Source organism: Amblyraja radiata, chromosome 10 (assembly GCF_010909765.2).
Source record: "Amblyraja radiata isolate CabotCenter1 chromosome 10, sAmbRad1.1.pri, whole genome shotgun sequence".
In the NCBI taxonomy this organism is placed as follows: domain Eukaryota; kingdom Metazoa; phylum Chordata; class Chondrichthyes; order Rajiformes; family Rajidae; genus Amblyraja; species Amblyraja radiata.
This window is the reverse complement of record NC_045965.1, coordinates 66,806,101-66,825,706: the sequence shown is the minus strand read 5'-3', so window position 1 is coordinate 66,825,706 and position 19,606 is coordinate 66,806,101. Positions and strand designations below refer to the sequence as shown.

The window sequence follows — 19,606 nt, the reverse complement described above, 5'->3', positions numbered from 1 at the left end:
TGAGTTACTCCAGCATTGTGTGTCTATCTTTGGTTTAAATCAGCATCTGCAATTCCTTCATGCACACTTGTGAAGGCGAACATGAGCCAAAGGGCCTGTTTCCGAGCTGTACAACTCGATGACTCCATGATGTGAAATGGGAGCAGGACTAGGCCACTCGGCCCCTCAAGCAACCTCAATTACAACCTCAATGCCTCAACCCCAGCTACATTGGTAACCTTTCCCTCTGTTGCCAATCAAGAATCTATCTCATTGCGTTTTTACACCATTCACAGCCTCTGATTCCACCTTCCTTTGAACATGAGAGTTTCATAGCCTCATGACCCTCCCTGAAGTGGAATTTGCCTCTTCTGTTTCTCACACCCCAAAGACATGCGGGGTTGTGGTCTCTGTAATTGGCCATAGTGTGCAGGGAGAAAGTGGGATAATATAGACCAAGTGTGAACAGATTATAATGGTGGGTTGAAAGGCCTGTTGCCATGGTGTATCTCGAAACAAATCTAAACAATTACCTGGCTTTGTCTTGCCCCCTACCTCTCTTCCACCTCCCTCCGCAGTATAATCAGTCTGAAGACAATTCTCAAACCGAAATGTCACCTTTTCATGTTCGCCAGTGATGCTGCCAGACCTGCTGAGTCACTCCAGCACTTTGTGCCTTTTTTTTTTAAACCCGCATCTGCAGTCCCTAGTATAACCAATTTTCATATTTTTTTAAAGAACTCTGAAAGTCAGAAGTAATTAAAACTTAAGATAGACACAAAGTGCTGGAGTAACTCAGCAGGTCGGGCAGCATCTCTGGAGAAAGTGGATAGGTGAAGATTTGGGTCAGGATCCATCCTTTTTCTCCAGAGATGTCGTCTGACCTGTTGAGTTACGCCGGCACGTTGTGTCAATCTTAGCTTAAACTACCAAAGCAATTCTTTGTTTCAATATGTTTTAACAATTAAAGTCCATTGACAGTCTGCATAGCTGGAGCGGGGCTTTGTTAGCTGTCAGTCAGGAGTGTTTTGGGGGTGGGATCCATTGGAGATCCTGTGACCGAGTGAAGGATGTTGTGGTCCTATGAGACTGGTCCATGATCCCAGCTAAGTAGCTATTGGCCCACACAAGATCAACCAGAAGGATTGCTCATCCTTTAGGAGGATGAGGGGGTATCTCATGGAAACTTGCCGAATAATGAAAGGCCTGGATAGAGTGGATGTCCTTTTATCAGAATAAAAGGACGCACCTTTAAGAAGATGAGGAGGAATTACTTTAGTCAGAGGGTGGTGAATCTGTGGAATTCTTTGCCATGAATTCTGTGGAGGCCAAGACAATGTATATTTTGAAGGCAGAGATAGATAGTTTCTTGATTAGTACGGGTGTCAGGGGTTATGGGGAGAAGGCTTTACAATGGGGTTAGGAGGGAGGATAGATTTGCCACGATTGAATGGAGGAGCAGACTTGATGGGCTCTGCTCCTATCACCTGACATACCCACAGGAGAAGGATGCAACATCCAAGGTTCTTACCAAGGTCATCATCATATCCACCGGGCTGACTTTATTGGGGTTCATCTTCTCAAGCATCTTCTTAATTTGTTCAAACGTTGGCCGCAGGAGAGAATTATGAGCCCAACACTTCTTTATCAACTTTGAAAAAGAAAATAGAAAAATATATCATAATGTAGCAATGTTACAAAATTTTGAGATTTAAAAAATCAAGTCTGTAATTTATCCCATCAGATAAACACATAAAAAGAAGTTTAATTTGACACCTAATTCACTTTCATATCTCAAGTATTTAAAAAGTTATGGCCATTTTCATACTCGGAAATTAGCATCTTGTTCCCTATTGATTTTCTATGGACATAACAAAAAAGCTGTGATCGTGGACAGTCAAAAGCCCATAACCTTCTTAAAAATTAAGAGAACTGAATGAAATTTTCAGTTATCGTAGATTGAACCATTCTGAAACAAATATAAAATAATCTTACTTGGATGACCTGAAATTAAAGCATATCATTAGTTAGTTACCCAAGTGTAGCTAATTTCAAACTTCAATTACTAGATCTAAACATCTATCCATTTCTTAATAAATGATTAACATTTTTAAATAGCCTAAGTGTCCAAATAATATTCATAAATAACACAATAAAACATGATTTTTAAATGTCATTTACATTAATTTATAGGCCAAATGGAAGGAATTTAGTGTTCAATTGCTGTAAATTAAAGTCCATTTTAAATCAGCTTTCTAGTGGGATCCTGTGAACGCGCTGGTTTAGAACGTTCACATTGCGGTAGATTTGTGCCCTCAAATGCCCAGAAAAATACTGCGGGATATAATGGGCCCAAAATGAGCTTCTCGCAATATTAAACTTTGTATAAAGGGATCTTAAGAAGCCCTTTTTAATGTAAAAATAAGCAGCATACCTTCTATTATTTGCTCTATGCGACCCTGACAGCTGCCGGTGGTCGCGGGTTTAGAGATTGATTTTTAAACTACTATAACTATTATACGAGGCCTTTAAAACTAATAATAGCTTTTGCGACGGGGTCTTCCAGCAATTTTTCGTTAATAATTAACTAGGCTGAACATCTTCGATTTGAACAGCCTAGAGAAAATCGCGTTTTAAACCCGCCCCCCTCTAAACGGCGCCAAAATCGCGCACACCCGCAGCGACAGATTTCAGCAACGCTTCAGGTAGGCTTTGCAACATACCTACATAATAGCCTTTAAAATCAAATGAATACTTTTTGGGATTGTCCCATAGAATCTTACAATGACCCAAGACAGAAAGAGGCCATTCAGCCCATTGAGTCAATGCTAGTTCTTCGTGTGAGCTCCAATTAGTCCCTGGCTTCTTTCTCTTTTCTCATCACTCTGTGGGTTTTTGAAGAATTTGTCAAATTAACTTTGGCATTCAAGAACCTACGATATAATATGATACCAAACGATATAAATGTATTTATCCCAGGAGGGAAATTGGTCTGCCAACAATCATAAAACACAAGATACATGAAACATGAAATTAAAGTGATGAGTGGAAAGGATTGGGGATGTGCATAGATTGGGGAGGGGGTGAAGGGGAAGGGGGGGATGGGGGTGGGGGGGTGGGGGGGAGAGTCGGTCTACCCCACGACAGTAGGGGAGGAGTTGTACAGTTTGATAGCCACAGGGACAAAGAATCTCCTGTAGCATTCTGTACTGCTGTTTAAGAGAGAGCTAGTTAGAGCTCTAGGGGCTAGTGGAGTCAAGGGATATGGGGAGAAGTCAGGCACGGGTTATTGATAGGGGACGATCAGCCATGATCACAATGAATGGCGGTGCTGGCTCGAAGGGTCGAATGGCCTCGTCCTGCACCTATTTTCTATGTTTCTATGCATCTTGGTGGAACCGGAAATTGAAGCAGAACCAAATCATTTATCTTGGTGAGGGATCCTGGGGTCCAAGTTCACATCTGCCTGAAAGTGGCAGCACAAGTTGACTGACTGGTAAACAAGGCTTAACTTCATTGGGCGAAGCATTGATTGTAATAGTCAGGAAGTCATCTTGCAGTTCGATAAACCTTTAGTATTTCATGCAGGTTTGGTCGTCCCATTGCAGCAAGGATGTGGAGGCTTTGGAGAGAATGTATGAGGTTTTCCAGAATGCCACCTGAATAGAGGGTAATATCTGTATGGGGAATTTGGACAAACTTGACTTGTTTTCTCAGGAATGTTGGAGGAACACACCCCCTCTCCCCTCTTCTCTGTACTACACCTGAATAAACACCCATTTCTCCCTCTCCCCTTACTCTTTCCCCCTTCCACCTATATTCCTTCCTCTGACTTCACATGTCATGCCCCTTCTAACCCTATCTTGCATGTTTTTAATTTTAAGTTTTACTCTTTGTCCAACTTCTGGCAATCGAAAAAACTCTCAACTGTATCCACCCATCACTTGCCAGGCTTTGACTTGCCCCCACCTCTCCTTCTCACCCCCCCCCCCACCCCTGCACATCACAATCAATCTGAAGAAGGGTCCTGACCTTGTTAGTAAAAGCTGGCACAACCCCACAATGGATTCCTTAAATAAGGTTTCCGTGAGTGTAGGGAAAGTATATATCCAGATATATCAGTCTGAAGAAGGTTCCTGACCCATAAAGTCACCTATCCATGTTCTCCAGAGATGCTGCCTGACCCGTTGAGTCACTCCAGCACTTTGTGTCCTATCCTGATGAATCTCCTCTGCACCCTGTCACATCCTTCCTATAGTGTGGCGACCAGAACTGCTCACTGTGCTCCAAGTGCAATTTACCTAATGTTTTGGACAATCATGGCATGGTGCCCCAACTCTTATACACCACCGATGAAGGCAAGTGTGCAGAAGACCTAGTTCCAAAATTCTGATGAGTTACCTCAGCGTACTCTTCCTGGCTGGGACAATCGTTGTCGGACTTGCTGGTGTATATTTCGGGAAGACTGGGTCGCCAGGTCAACTCCACCTTGGCCAGGTCAACATTGTCCTTGACACAGAAAGGGAAAACACAAATTGGTGTGGGATCATCTTCCCAGCTGTTATCAGGCAACTGAATTATCCTGTCAACAACTAGAGGGCAGTCCTGACTTACCATATACCTCATTGGAGACCCTCAAACTATCTTTAATTGGACTTTACTGTACTTTATCTTGCTATAAATGTTATTCCCTTTATCATGTATCTGTACACTGTGGACGGCTTGATTAATCATGTGTAGTTTTTTTGCTGATTGGATAGTTTGAGTTTGAGTTTAGTTTGATTAGTTTGAGTTTAATTTCATAAGTTGATAAATTATGAGAGAAGAATTAGGCCTTTCGACCCCTCAATTCTATCAATTCAATTCAATGCCATTCAATCGAGTCTGATTTATCTTTCCCTCTCAACCCCATTCTCCTGCCTTCTCCCCATAACTTCAAACACCCATACTAATCTAGCTATCAATCTCTGCCTTCAAAATATCCATTGACTTGGCCTCCACAGTCTTCTATGGCAATGAATTCCACAGATTTACCACCGACTAAATTAATTCCTCCATATCTCCTTTCTAAAGTTATGTCCCTTTATTCTGAGGCTGTGCTCTCTTGTTCTAGATTCTCTCACTAGTGAAAACATCCTCTCCACATCCACTTTATCCAGACCTTACATTATTCGGTAAGTTTCAATGAGGTCCCCACTACACCCTTCAATGTACCGAGGTACAGTGAAAAGCTATTGTTGCGTGCTAACAGACAATAGCAACAGGATAGCATGCAACAAGAGAGCTTTTCACTGTACCTCGGTACCAGTGACAATAATAAACTAAGCCGGGCGACTCTTTGTGTGCTAGTCACAGAAGTGGATCTGCAATCACGCATTATATTCATGATCACAATCCACTCTTTTAAACCTTTACTCCAATAGCATTTCTTAATTTAACTCCGCTCTTCTTATTCCCTTTATCCTGTATCTGTACGCTGTGTGAACGCGCACCTGCAGATTCAGGGACAGCTGTTATCAGGCAACTGAACTATCCTACCACAACCAGGGAGCAGGTCCGAACTATCTACCTCATTGGTGATCCTTGAACTATCTACCTCATTGGTGATCCTTGGACTATCCTTGATCAGACCTTGCTGGCTTTACCTTGCACTAAACGTTATTCCCTTATCATGCACTTATACTCTGTAAATGGCTCGATTGCAATCATGTATTGTCTTTCTGCTGACTGGTTAGCATACAGCAAAAACTTTTCACTGTGCCTCGGTACATGTGACAATAAACTTAATTAAACTAAATTAAATTAAATTAGTACATGAATTGTAACATCAAATAGAAAGATTAAACGAGAACTTACCGTTTGAAGTTTGATCTTTATTTTATGAGAAGTGAGGGACTACATGAAGAGCCCGCCAGCCCGCATGCGCGTCAATCTTCAGAGCAACTGTATGAAACCACAGACCACTTGCACGAACTTAAACTATAGAAAGATTAATAATCCTTGACTTACCATGTGATCTTTATGAGATTCAGGGTTGGGAGTGGAGGACATGTAGTCCCTCACTTCAACTTCTCATGAAATAAAGATCAAACTTCAAACGGTAAGTTCTCATTTAATCTTTCTATTTTATATTGAAGTCACGCGAGTGACTACGTGAAGCCTTCGAAGCTTTGTGGTTTCATCCAGTGAACCAATCTGTGTGTGAAACACTTAAACAGATAAACCATAAATGGTAGAAAAGACATGGGTTATTAACAACATGATGCTAACTTACATACATGTCCCTTGCCCATAATTGGACCACGGTCCCAATTGGCTTTGAGTTAGACAATAGCTAATGCAACACTGTTCAGAATTCTATCTGCAATCATCGAGACATATTCAACCAAATGTTATAACTTCTGAAAGTGCACTATGTAAGCCTCCTGCTGTTGCAAGATGATCAAATGAGAATATCCATTCTATTGGCTGCTAATGAGCCAGCCCCCTTGGAAGAGTGAGACTTGAAATTATTTGAATTCACACCCGCTATTAGCAGCTTACACTATATTCATGTTGAGATAGTCTGCACCAGCCATCTCTTGAGAAAATTATTAAATAACAATGAAGAAACTATCCTTCATCTCATAGGTACTAGTAAGCGCCGTGTACCTGTATACATAATAACACCCACAATCTCCGATCTGGTAGGTATGCTGTCAACTCCAAATTGTACCCAACCGTGCCCGTTTTGCTTTATGAGATCATTCCCAGAACAAGCTACCCCCATGTCAGTTATAACCCAGAGACCGAGCTTGAGATTGAGTAAATACTGTGTTCTTTGTGCTGAAATCAGTTGCTAAAAGCATACTTAACTTAAAAGATACTGCTACCATTAGGAATACAGTAGATGAATATCTGCATAATAATTTTTACTGATACACATTCCACACTACTATGAGTCTAGGTTTTAGAATGTTCATATAAAATGCACCTTGCATAACGTTAGTCAACAGTGGGTGAATAACCAATCATTTATTGTCCCACATAGTATGAGAAAGAAGGACAAAGCAGCACGAGCAGTGTCAATTGTGCGATAACATAATCACTTCTCTAAGCCCAAACTGAAAGAACCACAAACCTCTGCTACTTCTGTTTAAAAGTATCTCACATGTGTCTTCTTCACAAACTTTCCATACAACCGTGCAGGGCTAGCTGCACGAGAAATAGGCTGAACTAGCCATCACTCGTGACTTCAAGTAAATAGGACCTTCTTTCAGCCACCTTTTACAATAGACACCCTGAATGAGTAGGCCAAATTGACACTATTAAAATTCATGTTGCCTCATCTTTAATATCGTAAGAGCCATATACTGATAAAATCCCTGGGTCTTATCAGCTACAAAAGCATGTCATCTATAAACTCCATGACACAATGCCCTTTTGATCTGAGTAGGGCAGCATTAGCTTTAGAATCTTTGTAAATAGCCTAGGCCTGAAGACAACCTCTAGCTAGAGCCTAAAATTTCCACCACTGGCTTTGTAGTCAAAAACACCAGATATCCCTGTGCCTTATAGATATGGAAAAGTATGCACCTTCAAGATCGATTGAGGCCCTAAATCCTCTGAATCAGCTAAATTGCTGAAAGACAATTATCCATCTTAAACTGGTTAACCAAACACATGATCAGACTAGCCAAATCATCACCTGATTTGGCATGCTCCACTTTTCTTCAACCTTGAGAAAATATTAGAAATATACCCCTCTTGTTTTTGGGCAGACTACTCATCCTTTGTGAGATGTCACTGTTTCCACTTGGATAGCCATAGTTTCCTCTATTGCCCATAAGGACAGAATTTTTGGCTTCTCTTGCCGCAGAGGAATGATCAACCAGAAAATGAATCTTATAATTGGTTGTGATTTGTAAACTGGAAAAATTCCAGAGGTTATCTGTCCCCACCTGTTTGTCGAACCCTGACTTAAATATCGACAGCAGTTCTCATGTGATTAATGTAATAACATTTGCATACTCAAACCACCTTCAGCTCAATGTTGCTTTGCTGTCCATGAGAAGACGATGACTGAAGATGAGATCAAGGCAGTTTCTGAGAAAGCACTTGTTATAAAATCCACCAAGAAGATCCTTGGCATCAGACAGAAGACTAAGTCAGCTGATCCTAGACTTTGCTCTGTCCCTTTGCACATACATCATGACCCGCTGGGGACAATACTGAGTATGAAGAGAGCACAGCAACCATAGTGAGCGCTGAACCTGCGGGTAAAAGCAGGCTTTGATAGAAGAGTAGGCCTGGTGCTCCAACCAGCCACTGTGGAGCGGTATCCTCTTACTCTTGAGAAATTTTAGCATAAATTGGATAGGCCTTAGGCCTATACCATCCTAGCCGAATTGAGCTTAGACTGCGTATAACACAGAAGACCCTCTACTGACCTTGTACAAGGTGAATCCTTCCCTGAGAAGTCTCAAAACTTTCTGAGGTTAAAGCCTTTCGACTTATATTTTGCCTTAACTGATGGCATTAACCTACAACCTCCAGTGTCTGACTGGATCAGAACATACATCAGATCCTTATGCGACTAGAATTGAAGCGTAGCAGCCGCTTGGTGTGGGAACACGAGTTCCTTGTCGACTCCTCACAGTCAGAGTCAACCTCAGAGTGGAAAATATCATAATGCAACCCTAAACCAGGAATTGCTGACGCAGTCCTCTGCCTGGAACGACCTATCTCAGTCGACGAGAGCTCAACACATTCTCTTCACCAAGGTGAGTGCGTTGGCCCTGGGCCTAATAAAGGCCTCTGGCTAGATCTGAATTAAGTAGGACTGGTGTTCCAACCAGCCTCAGAGCAGCGATTCCAGCTGTTAGTTTATATATATAGGTGATATGCCCGCCGAGATACTGGTGCCCTACCCATATAGGATGGTTCTACCACCCCCGCAGTCGCCTAAATTTCTCCATGCAAGTCTTAAACTTGCTAACATCAGTCCTCTCCGAAGAGATACATTGCAGGCTGCATGTTACTGGCCCTGCATGAATGAGCAATTTTGGGGGAATTACCTCAGGCCTTATAGCATTTTGCGAAGGCAATTTAGCTCCAACTGCGTATTACATAGAAGTGCTAAAGCATCTTCTGCACTATCGAGAGCTGAACCTATCTACTGCCCTTGCAAAGGCCGAAATGACATCAGTTAATAGTCTTTGGATACACTGAAATTTTAATTCTTGCCCACGTATCACCACTGAGATATCCCAAATGGTGAGATTGACTTTTGGAACATCCAAAGTCTGGCAGTTCATCTGGACTGGTATATTTCCCAGCCATATCCAACACATACCTCCTTAGCTGATGAGGAGTTAAATCACTGATGCTCTTCGCCAGATCTCCTCCAGTGGATCTCCTATCCCCGAAGGGATTCCAAATTATGTGACAAGAGCCGGAACTCCTTCATATGATTAAACTGCAGCATATCCCCCATAAGTTCAGGGGATTCGAATTCCTTGACGACATCCCCATAGTCGGAGTTACTTATGTAATAATCTCCAGTACTCCCCTCTAGTGAGCGGGAGATAAAATAACGCAATCCTGAACCAGGTGTTGCTTCCCCTCTTCTGAGCGGGAGATATTGTAACGCAAACCTGAGCCAGGTATTGCTTCCCCTCTTCTGAGCGGGAGATATATAACACAACCCTGAGCCAGGTGTTGCTTCCACAGGCATCTGACTGGAGAATCCTGTGAATGTCACTGCACCGGCCGAGCCATCAGCCGATTAATTCCCGCCGCCAGCCCCTTAAGGAGCCTCCACGGCGGCAACTGCACAGGCTGTGCCAGCTTCTCCGGGCCCGCTGCACCTATCTTCGGACCAGCGACCCGTTCCTGAAACAAAAATCCCTTACTTGCCAGAGCAGTTTCGAACTGCTCCTATTCTCACACCATGCGTTGACATATTGACGCGCATGCGGGCTGGTGGGCTCTTCATGTAGTCACTCACGTGACTTTGCTTTAAAATTGATAATCAAGAAAGTATTGTACGTACCGGCAGTGGGTCACTCCGTGTTGCGATTTCAAGCAGTATTATGGAGAAGCTAGAAATACAGAGACAATACTGAGTTTTTTAGAAGGTTGCTAGCTTATGGTCATGTAATAAATGGGACTAGTGTATATAGGCCATCTTGGTCAGCATGGATAAAATAGGCTGAAGGGCCTGTTTCTGTGCTGTATGACTAACAACATAAAAACAAATACAATTTATGCTGCAATCAAACAATCTAGGTCTTATAAATAATGAACACCCTTCCACCAATGAAGAAGGCATCAGCTCTATCTTGGTTTTACAGACTGAGTCTATTGGGAAACACCAGTCATTTCCAAAAGACAAAGTGCAAGATGACCTCAGTGGTTCAGGCAGCATCTGTGCTGGAAATTCTACAATCAGTGCTCAAGATACAGCATCTGCAGTTAATAGAGTTGTACAGCACGAAAACAGGCCCTTCTGCCCAACTTCCCCATGTTGACCAAGGTGCCCCATCTACACTACGAATCTAGACTAGTTTCTTGTGTCTGCCTGTCCATTCCCCCCACATATGCCTGACAAACTGAGTTCCTCCAAAACACTGGCGCAGCGGGTAGAGCTGCTGCCTCACAGCGCCACAGACCCAAGTTCGATCCTGACCTTGAATGTTGTCCATGAGCAGTTTGCACGATCTCCCTGTGGCCGAGTGGGTTTCTGCCATGTGCTCTGGTTTCCACCCAAATCCCAAGGACGTGTGTGTTTGCAGATTAATTGACCCTCTGTAAATTGCCCCTGGTGTGTAGGAAGTTGATCAGAAAGTGGGATAATGTAGGACTACAGTGAACTGTGATTGATGGTCGGTGTGGACAGCAGGCTGGAGGCCTGTTTCCATGCTGTTCCATTAAATTAAACTAAACTAAACTAAATTAAACTAAACTAAACAAAATTGAACTAAAAACTAAAGTAAACTGAACTAAAAACTAAAAACTAAACTCTTGCTTTTTGCATCTGTAGTTTCTTGTGTCTCCAATATTTTCTAATTTGATGTATCGTCATTTCTGATTCTCTCTTTAAAGATGCTCCCTGGCCTTCTGAATGTTTCCAGTATTTATTTTTTATCTCATGTTTTCAGCATCTACGCTTACTCCACCAATCTACCAATACCCCCCCCCCCCCTCCCCCCTCCCCCCTCACATATATCCACCTATAACTTGCCAAGCTTTGTCCCACCTTCACCTCTCTTCCAGCTTTCTTCAGCCTACTTTGGTTTTTGCAATGGGAAAAGGAGTTGAAGCTACAGAGGTCTCACCTGTAAACATCCACTGTTGGGCACATGTTCGATGAGATCCCTGCAATCACCTCGGGAGCACAGTGAATGCGGCTTGCTCTTGGAATAAAGGCATCGGTCAAGTCTTCGAAATCATCCCTCCTATAGACTGCTAGCCCATGATCTACACAAAAAAACAGATCACCGCGTGAGTTGATAAGGCAGATGTGAACTATAAAGTTTAAAGGACATTTTCACAGATATACAGATAAAGAGGGGTTGGAGGGATATCGTCAAGTGAGTTTATTGTAGTGTGTCCCAGATAGGACAATGAAATTCTTGCTTGCTGCTGCACAACAGAGTATTGTAAGCATAAATACAGAACAGTTCAGTGTGTCAATGCAGCATAGACCATATATATACACATAAATAAACAGATAAAGTGCAATAGGCTGTTTTAGTTCAGAGTTTGTTTGATGATGAGTTTAATAGCCTGATGGCTGTGGGGAAGAGCTGTTCCTGAACCTGGATGTAACAGATTTCAGGCTCCTGTACCTTCTATCTGATGGCAGCAGAGAGATGAGTGTGTGGCCAGGTGTGGCTCCTTGATGAAGTTGGCCGCCTTTTTGAGGCAGTGACTGCAATAGATCTATTCGATGGTGGGAGGTCAGAGCCAATGATGGACTGGGCAGTGGTCACAACTTTCTGCATTCTTTTCTGCTCCTGGACACTTGAGTTGCTGAACCAAGCCACGATGCAACCAGTCAGCATGCTCTCTACTGTGCACCTGTTGAGGTCCGAGAGAGTCCTCTTTGGCATATTGACTCTCTGTAATCTTCTCAGGAAGTAGAGGCGCTGATGTGCTTTCTTTATAATTGCATCAGTGTGCTGTGACCAGGAAAGATCTTTGGAAATATGCACGCCCAGGAATTTGAAGTTCTTGACCCTTTCCACCATCGTCCCGTTGATATAAACGGGATCGTGGGTCCCTATCCTACCCCTTCCAAAGTCCACAATCAGTTCCTTGGTTTTGCTGGTGTTAAGAGCCAGGTTATTGTGCTGGCACCATTTGGTCAATTGGTTGATCTCACTTCTATACTCTGACTCATCACCATCACTGATTCGTTCCACAACAGTGGTGTCGTCGGCGAACTTGATGATGTAGTTCACACTATGTCCGGCTACACAGTCATGAGTATAGAGTGAGTACAGCAGGGGGCTGAGCACGCAGTCTTGAGGTGCTACCATGCTGATTGTTATCGAGGATGACACATTTCCACCAATACAGACAGACTGTGATCTGTGGATAAGGAAGTTGAGGATCCAATTGCAGAGGGATACGCAGAGACCCAGATCTGACAGCTTGGTAACCAGCTTGGAGGGGATGATGGTTTTAAACGCCGAGCTGTAGTCAATGAATAACAGCCTGACATATGAGTTTTTGTTGTCCAAGTGGTCCAGAGCGGAGTGGCGAGCCAGTGAGATTGCATCCACCATTGATCTGTTGTGGCAGTAAGCGAACTGCAGTGGGTCGAGGTTCTTGATGAGGTAGGAGTTGATATGCGTCATAATCAACCTCTCAAAACACTTCATCACTACAGATGTTAGTGTCTCTGGTCGATAGTCATTGAGGCACATCACCTTACTCTTCTTGGGCACTGGTATAATTGATGGCCTTTTAAAGCAGGTAAATTGGAATGACCCAATTTGCCAAAGATAGACACATAATACTAGATGCAGGTCAGACAGCATCTCTGGAGACCATAGATAGGCGACGTTTCCGGTCGAACCTCTTCTTCAGATCCGAAATGTCACCAATCCATTTCCCCCAGAGATGCTGCCTGACCCGCTGAGATACTCCAGCATTTTGTGCCTATCTTTGGTGTAAACCAGCATCAGCAGTTCCTTTTTATTCCATGTTAGACCAAATTGCCAACTTTGGTCAGCACGGATTAAGTAGGCTAAAGGCACCATTTCTTTTGGGTTGAGTTGAGTTGAGTTGAGGTTATTGTCACATGTACCGAGGTATAGTTAAAAGCTTTTGTTGCGTACTAACCAGTCAGTGGAAAGACAATACATGATTACAATCGAGCCACCCACAGTGTACAGATACAAGATAAAGGGAATAACATGAATTACGTTTAGTGCAAGAAGGACTTCAGTGAAGTCTGATCAAAGATAGTCCGGGGGTCTCCAATGAGGTAGATAGTAGTTCAGGACTGCTCTCCAGTTGTTGGTAGGATGGTTCAGTTGCCTGATAACAGATGGGAAGAAACTGTCCCAGAATCTGGAGGTGTGCATTTTCACACTTCTATACCTTTTGCCCGATTGGAGAGGGGAGAAGAGGGAGTGGGCAGGGTGAGACTGGTCCTTGATTATGCTGCTGGCCTTGCCGAGGCAGCGTGAGATACAGATGGGGTCAATGGAAGGGAGGTTGGTTTGTTTGTTCTGCTCTATGTCTCCAGGTGGTAAGGACGGTGAGATGCCAGGGACACATACGCGCTGAGGTTACCTGCGATCTTGCACACCCATCGATCGTCGATGACACAGTTGGTTGACTGCAGTCTCCCATGGTAGATCTTGTGGTGGTGAAGGTAGGCCATGCCACGTGCAATATCAGTGGCAAAGGACAATCTGAAGCAATAATAAGGATGCACAGTCATACAGTAGTATCAACAGAGAGAGAAAGCTGTTCAAAGCCCCCCCACCTATATAAACGTTGTGCCTTGAGACCACGTACGTTGCCTTTAGCAATGTGAGCAAGAGATGGACCAACAGGTTGTCTCAGGGGAAAGAGATATTGGTGATGGGGATAGTGGACGAGAGGTGTGTTGAGGGTGAGGAGTGGAGGGAGGGAGGGTAGGAAAGAGTGTCCAAGTTTCCCACCATGAGGAGAACTTTGAGGAGAACTTTGAGGAGAAAGAGAAGTATAAGGTAGAGGCTTGGAGGGAAGGTAATGTTGGTGTAGGTTTAGGTTTATTATAGTCATGTGTACCGAGGCACGGTGGAAAGCTTTGTTTTGCATGCTATCCAAACAGACCAGACATACCAATACCATACATAAATATAATTGTCAAACTCAAGTACCACAGTTAGAGCTAAGTGGAAGATACAGAGTGCAGAATATAGCTCTCAGTATTGTAGCGCATCAGTTCCAGAGACAAAGTCCAAAGTTCGCAATGGTCTATATGTGAATCAAACAGAACCCTAGCTTATGGAAGGACCATCAGAAGCCTAAAAACAGAGGGAGACAGAGGATATATGTTTCCATTAGTGGGAGTGTCTAGGATGTGAGTGCATAGTCTCAAAATGATAGGATGTACCTTTAAAAAGGATATGAGGAGGAATGTCATTAGTCAGAGGGTGGTGAATCTGTGGAATTCATTGCCTCAGATGGCTGTGGAGGCCAAGTCATTGGGTATTTTTAAAGCAGAATTTGACAGGTTCTTGATTAGTAAGGTCGTCTCAGGTTATGGGGCGAAGGCAGGGTGAGGGGTTGTGGGATTGAGTGGGAATGATAGATCAGCCATGATTGAATGGCGTAGTCGACTCGATCAGTCGAATGGCCAAATTCTTCTCCCTTGACTCAAGAACTGATGAGGGGAAGAAGTTGATGAAGGGTTTTACCTGAACCCCCAGTTCAAGGGAATGTCATCGTTGTAGAGGACATCAAACAGGCTGCCTTTAGGACAATACTCGGTGACAATGGTAACGTTGGGGACCTCCACGGTGCCGCCAATAAACTTGCACAGGTTTGGATGATCCAGCTCCCTGGAACAATGAGAAATAGTATGGTACTTAATTTGTCACATGTGCCGAGGTACAGTGAAATTCATTTATATACAGTTCAGTACAAGTATCACTGCACCTAAGCATTTAGATACATCTTAGATAAGCATCTCAGATACAGTACGTATATAGCAGTAGTAGAACAGTGCAAGCAACAAATGGAATGTGCAATATTTATCACAGAGCAGCTTTGAGTTCTGAGCCCCGCATGGTCCATTAACCGACCTACATCCTCATCACAACTCGTGTCATGGTGCAAAGCAAACAGAGTGCAGGAAACACCCAGCAGATTGAGCAGCATCTGTGGATCCTGTACATCAGCGAGACCAAACATAAACTCAGCAACCATTTTGCTGCACACTTTAGTTTAATTCACTTTACCTTGCCTGAGGTCATCTGTTGCCGGCCATGGACCTGGTCTTTTCTCACCTCCAGCTCTTCATCCATTTCCTAGCAAACTGAAGTACATAGTGCCACCAAAATACAAGCGGCCATGACTGTGCTGAGATGGAGCATGGTTCTGGTTTGAACAAGTTGGGCTGAGGGGCCTGTTTCCATGCTGCATGACTCTGTGACTCTATCGTAGGCTGGGTTAGGAGCCTGATGGCCACTGGGAAGAACCTGTTAAGCTTAGAAGCTTCAATGTTCAAACAATAGAAATCAAAGTGCACGAGGATGTAGAGTTATTTTCAATAACTGTTTTAGCTGGGAGAGATAGTCTCGATGGTCTTGATAGATTCTATCAATGTTGATAACATACACAGTTTTTAGAGATTAATAAAACTAGATTCTTCAAGTATTCTTCAACATGAGGGTTTAGATTGGCAGGGGTGGTGAATCTCGTGCAGGCCAGAGGCACGTGAGAGGCTAGAGGATGGTATGGTTTGGGAAAGGTTCGTGGACGATAGGAGAATGAGGAAGGAGGGTTGGTTTAAACTACACGTATTTTAATGCAAGGGGCCTGATGGGTAAGGCAGATGAGCTTTGGGCATGGATAGGTACGAGCGACTGGGACGTTGCAGCCATGACTGAAACCTGGTTAACAGAGGGACAGGACTAGCAACTCAGTTCCGGGGTATGGGAGCTTCAGGCGAGACAGGGGTGAGGGAAAAAAGAGGAGGAGGCGTTGCATTGTTGGTTAAGGAGGATGTCACGGCTATGTTCAGAGGTGACATTATGGACAGTTTAGCTAGTGAGGCTATATGGGTGGAGCTGAGGAACAAGAAAGGGATGATCAATTGTTGGGGGTGTACTACAGACCCCTGAATAGTCAACGGGAAACAAATGTGCCAGGAGATTGCAGACAGCTGCATTTCAAATAAGATTGTTGTAGTTGAGGATTGACTGAACTTTATTGCCTTCCCTCACGGTGGGAAACATGGGGATGTTTATGTTAAACTCTATCGTGTATTGTGTTCTTTTTATTCGTATGGCAACTGGATGGCAACTCAAATCTCACGGTACCGATTGGTGCATGTGACAATAAATGTAACTTGAACTTGAACTTGGATTTCAACTATCCCAATATAGACTGGGAAAAACATAGTGTGAAGGGTTTAGATGGGGTGCAATTATGGATAGAGATGGAGAGGGTCCACGTGTTCAAATGCTCAACTGGGGTAAAGTCAACTAAAGGGTATGAGAGAAAGTCTCACTCAAGTAGACTGGAGCAGGTTATTTGAGGGGAAAGGAACATCAGCCAAGTGGGATGTTTTTAAGAGTGTACTGAAGAAAGTCAGGAGTTGTACATCCCCGTTAGAGTGAAGGGCAAAGCATGCAAATTTAAGGAAGCTTGGCAGATGAAGGAAATTGAGACGTTAGTCAAAAACAAGGAGGAAGCATGGACAGGTATAGGCAGCTGGGATCAAGTGCATCCCTGGAGGAGTTTCAGGAACTAAGGAGTTTATTGAAAAAGGAATTCAGAATGGGCAAAAAGGGACCAGGAGATAGCTCTGGCGGGTAGCATTAAGGACAATCCCAAAAGATTTTATAAATACGTAAGGGGGTAAAGGGTAACTAGAGAGAGAGTGGGACCTCTCAGGAATCAAAGTGGTCACATCTGTGAGGAGCCACAGGAGATGGGCAAGGTCCTAAATAAGTATTTCTCCTCTGTATTTACCAAGGAGAAAGACAGTAGGACGGAAGAATTTTGGGCAGTCAATGGAAGTGCCTTGAGAGCAGTCAGTGTTACCGTCAAATAAATACTAAAGGCACTGTCATGTTTGAAGGTAGACAAATCTCCAGGGCCTGATCAGATATATCCGAGGACATTGCGGGAAACTAGAGAGGAAATTGTGGGATCACTGGTTGACATTTACGAGTCATCCTTAAATACAGGAGCGGTGCTGGAGGGTGGCAAATATTATGCCTCTTTTCAAGAAGGGCTGCAGGGAAAATGCTGGGAACTATAGGCGGTGAGCTTAACATCTGTAGTTGGGAAGTTACTGGAGAGTATACTGAGGGCTAGGTTATACAGACATTTGGATGGGCAATGGCTGATTAGGGATAGTCAGCATGGTTTTGTACGTGGGAAGTCGTGTGTCACAAATCTGATTGATTTTTTTGAAGACATGACCAAAAAGGTTGATGAGGGCAGAGCTGTAGACGTTGTGTACATGGACTTCAGTAAGGCGTTCAACAAGGTTCTGCATGGTAGGCTGCTCTGGAAGGTTAGATCGCATTGAATCCAAGCAGAGATAGCTGAATGGATAGCAAATTGGCTCCATGGAAGGAAGCAGAGGGTAGTGGTGGAACGTTGCATGTCGGACTGGATGCCTGTGACTAGTGGTGTGCCTCAGGGTTCAGTGCTGGGCCCATTACTGTTTGTCATCTACATCAATGATTTGGATGAGAACACACAGGGCAAGATTAGCAAGTTTGCTGATGATACACAAGTTAGTGGTTTTGCAGATAGTGAAGATGGTTATGAACAATTGCAGCAGGATCAGGACTGATTTGCCAGGTGGGTGGAGCAATAGTTGATAAATTTTAATACAGAAAAGTGTGAGGTGTTGCATTTTGGGACGTCAAATATAAATGGTAGCCCTCTGGGTCGTGTTGTAGAACAGAGGGATCTAGTACAGGTGCATGGTTCCTTGAAGGTCGAGTCGCAGATACATAAGGTCAAAAAGACTTTTGAAAAGTTATAGGAAAGAAATTGTGAAGCTTGAAAGGGTTCAGAAAAGGCATACGAGGATGTTGCCAGGACTAGAGGGTGTGAACTATAGGGAGAGGTTGAGTAGGCTGGGTCTCTATTCCGTGGAGCGCAGGAGGATGAGGGGAGATCTTATAGTAGTATACAAAATCAGGAGACGAATAGATCGGGTAGATGCACAGTGACTTTTGCCCAGAGTAGGGTAATCGACAACCAGAAGACATAGGTTCAAGGTGTAGGGGAAAATATTTAATAGGAATCTGAAGGATTGCTAAATTCCCTGGTGTGTGCCATACCTCACTTGCTTCACTTCCTTGCGGACGATCTTTGAGAGGGTAAAGGTTTTCTTCCGTATCCTTTTGATGGCCACTGTCCGACCGTCACTAGAAGAAAGAGAAACACCAAAGATGTAGGTTTATTGGCCCTCTGTTAATTGCATCTAGTTCGCAAGATCTAGTTTGCAAGATCTAGTTCGCAAGATCTATCTAGTTCACTCTTTCAAGTGAGAGAGAGACAGTACACTACCACATAGAACTGTTGATCTAGCTAACAAACAACCAGGCTATCTAACCTGCTGATTAGCAATCCAACTAACCATCAACAATCTAGATCTATAGCTATCGATCTAGTTAAGATCTAGTTAAGATCTTAGTTAGTTAAGACTTGCCTCAACTTTGACCACTTTTAAAAAAGACTGAAAACTTTTATGTTTACTTTAGCTTTCAGCTAAATCTTAACTACATTGCACTTTTAACTTTTGCACTTTTTATAATGCATTTTTAATTTTGCTTTTCTTTTCTTTTAGTTCTTCTATTTTATTTCATTTTATTATTTCATTTATTGTATGACATGTTTTTATGTGAAGCACTTTGCGTCTGCCTCGTGTATGAAATGTGCTATATAAATAAAGTTGCCTTGCCTTGCCTTGCCTTATCAATCTACCTATCTAGCTATCTGGCTAGCAGGTTACCCAGCTACATGGTTATCTAACTAACTAGCTATTGAGTAAATTGAGAATTGGGGAGGGCACCAGTAAATGGCGCTACATAACCATCCAACTTTTGGATTAAGGCAATCCCAGACTAGTGCGAGAGGGTGAGGGAATTCATAGGGGAGAGGGAGAAGGGGAGAAGGGGGGGAGGGGGGGAGAGCGAGGAGACCCATCGAGTCTATCGACCCATCGACATTCAATCATGGCTGATCTATCTTTCCCTCAACCCAATTCTCCTGCCATATCCTCATACTAATCAAGGTAACCTCAAGTATCCATCTCTGCCTTATTAATATCCATTGATCGTTTCCACAGCCTTCTACTGGAAATAATTCCACAGATATTCCACGTGTGTTTAACTTACACATGTGGAGACTGAATCATGATTGCCCATATTGTCAAGAGTCAAGTCAAGAG

The 19,606-nt window shown here is 43.4% G+C and overlaps 1 protein-coding gene across 1 annotated transcript in view; it reads right to left on the bottom strand.

Moving 5' to 3' along the window:
- Positions 1-19,606, bottom strand: part of LOC116977417 (atrial natriuretic peptide receptor 2-like) — a 56,634-nt gene that overhangs the window by 20,098 nt on the left and 16,930 nt on the right. Inside the window, exons 11-17 of the mRNA XM_033027846.1 lie at positions 18,495-18,581; positions 14,883-15,026; positions 13,768-13,889; positions 11,298-11,439; positions 10,013-10,061; positions 4,381-4,488; positions 1,511-1,630 (exon numbers count right to left, since the gene is read on the bottom strand). Of these exons, the coding sequence (XP_032883737.1) occupies positions 1,511-1,630; positions 4,381-4,488; positions 10,013-10,061; positions 11,298-11,439; positions 13,768-13,889; positions 14,883-15,026; positions 18,495-18,581 (772 nt within the window). The remainder of the gene's footprint in view (positions 1-1,510; positions 1,631-4,380; positions 4,489-10,012; positions 10,062-11,297; positions 11,440-13,767; positions 13,890-14,882; positions 15,027-18,494; positions 18,582-19,606) is intronic.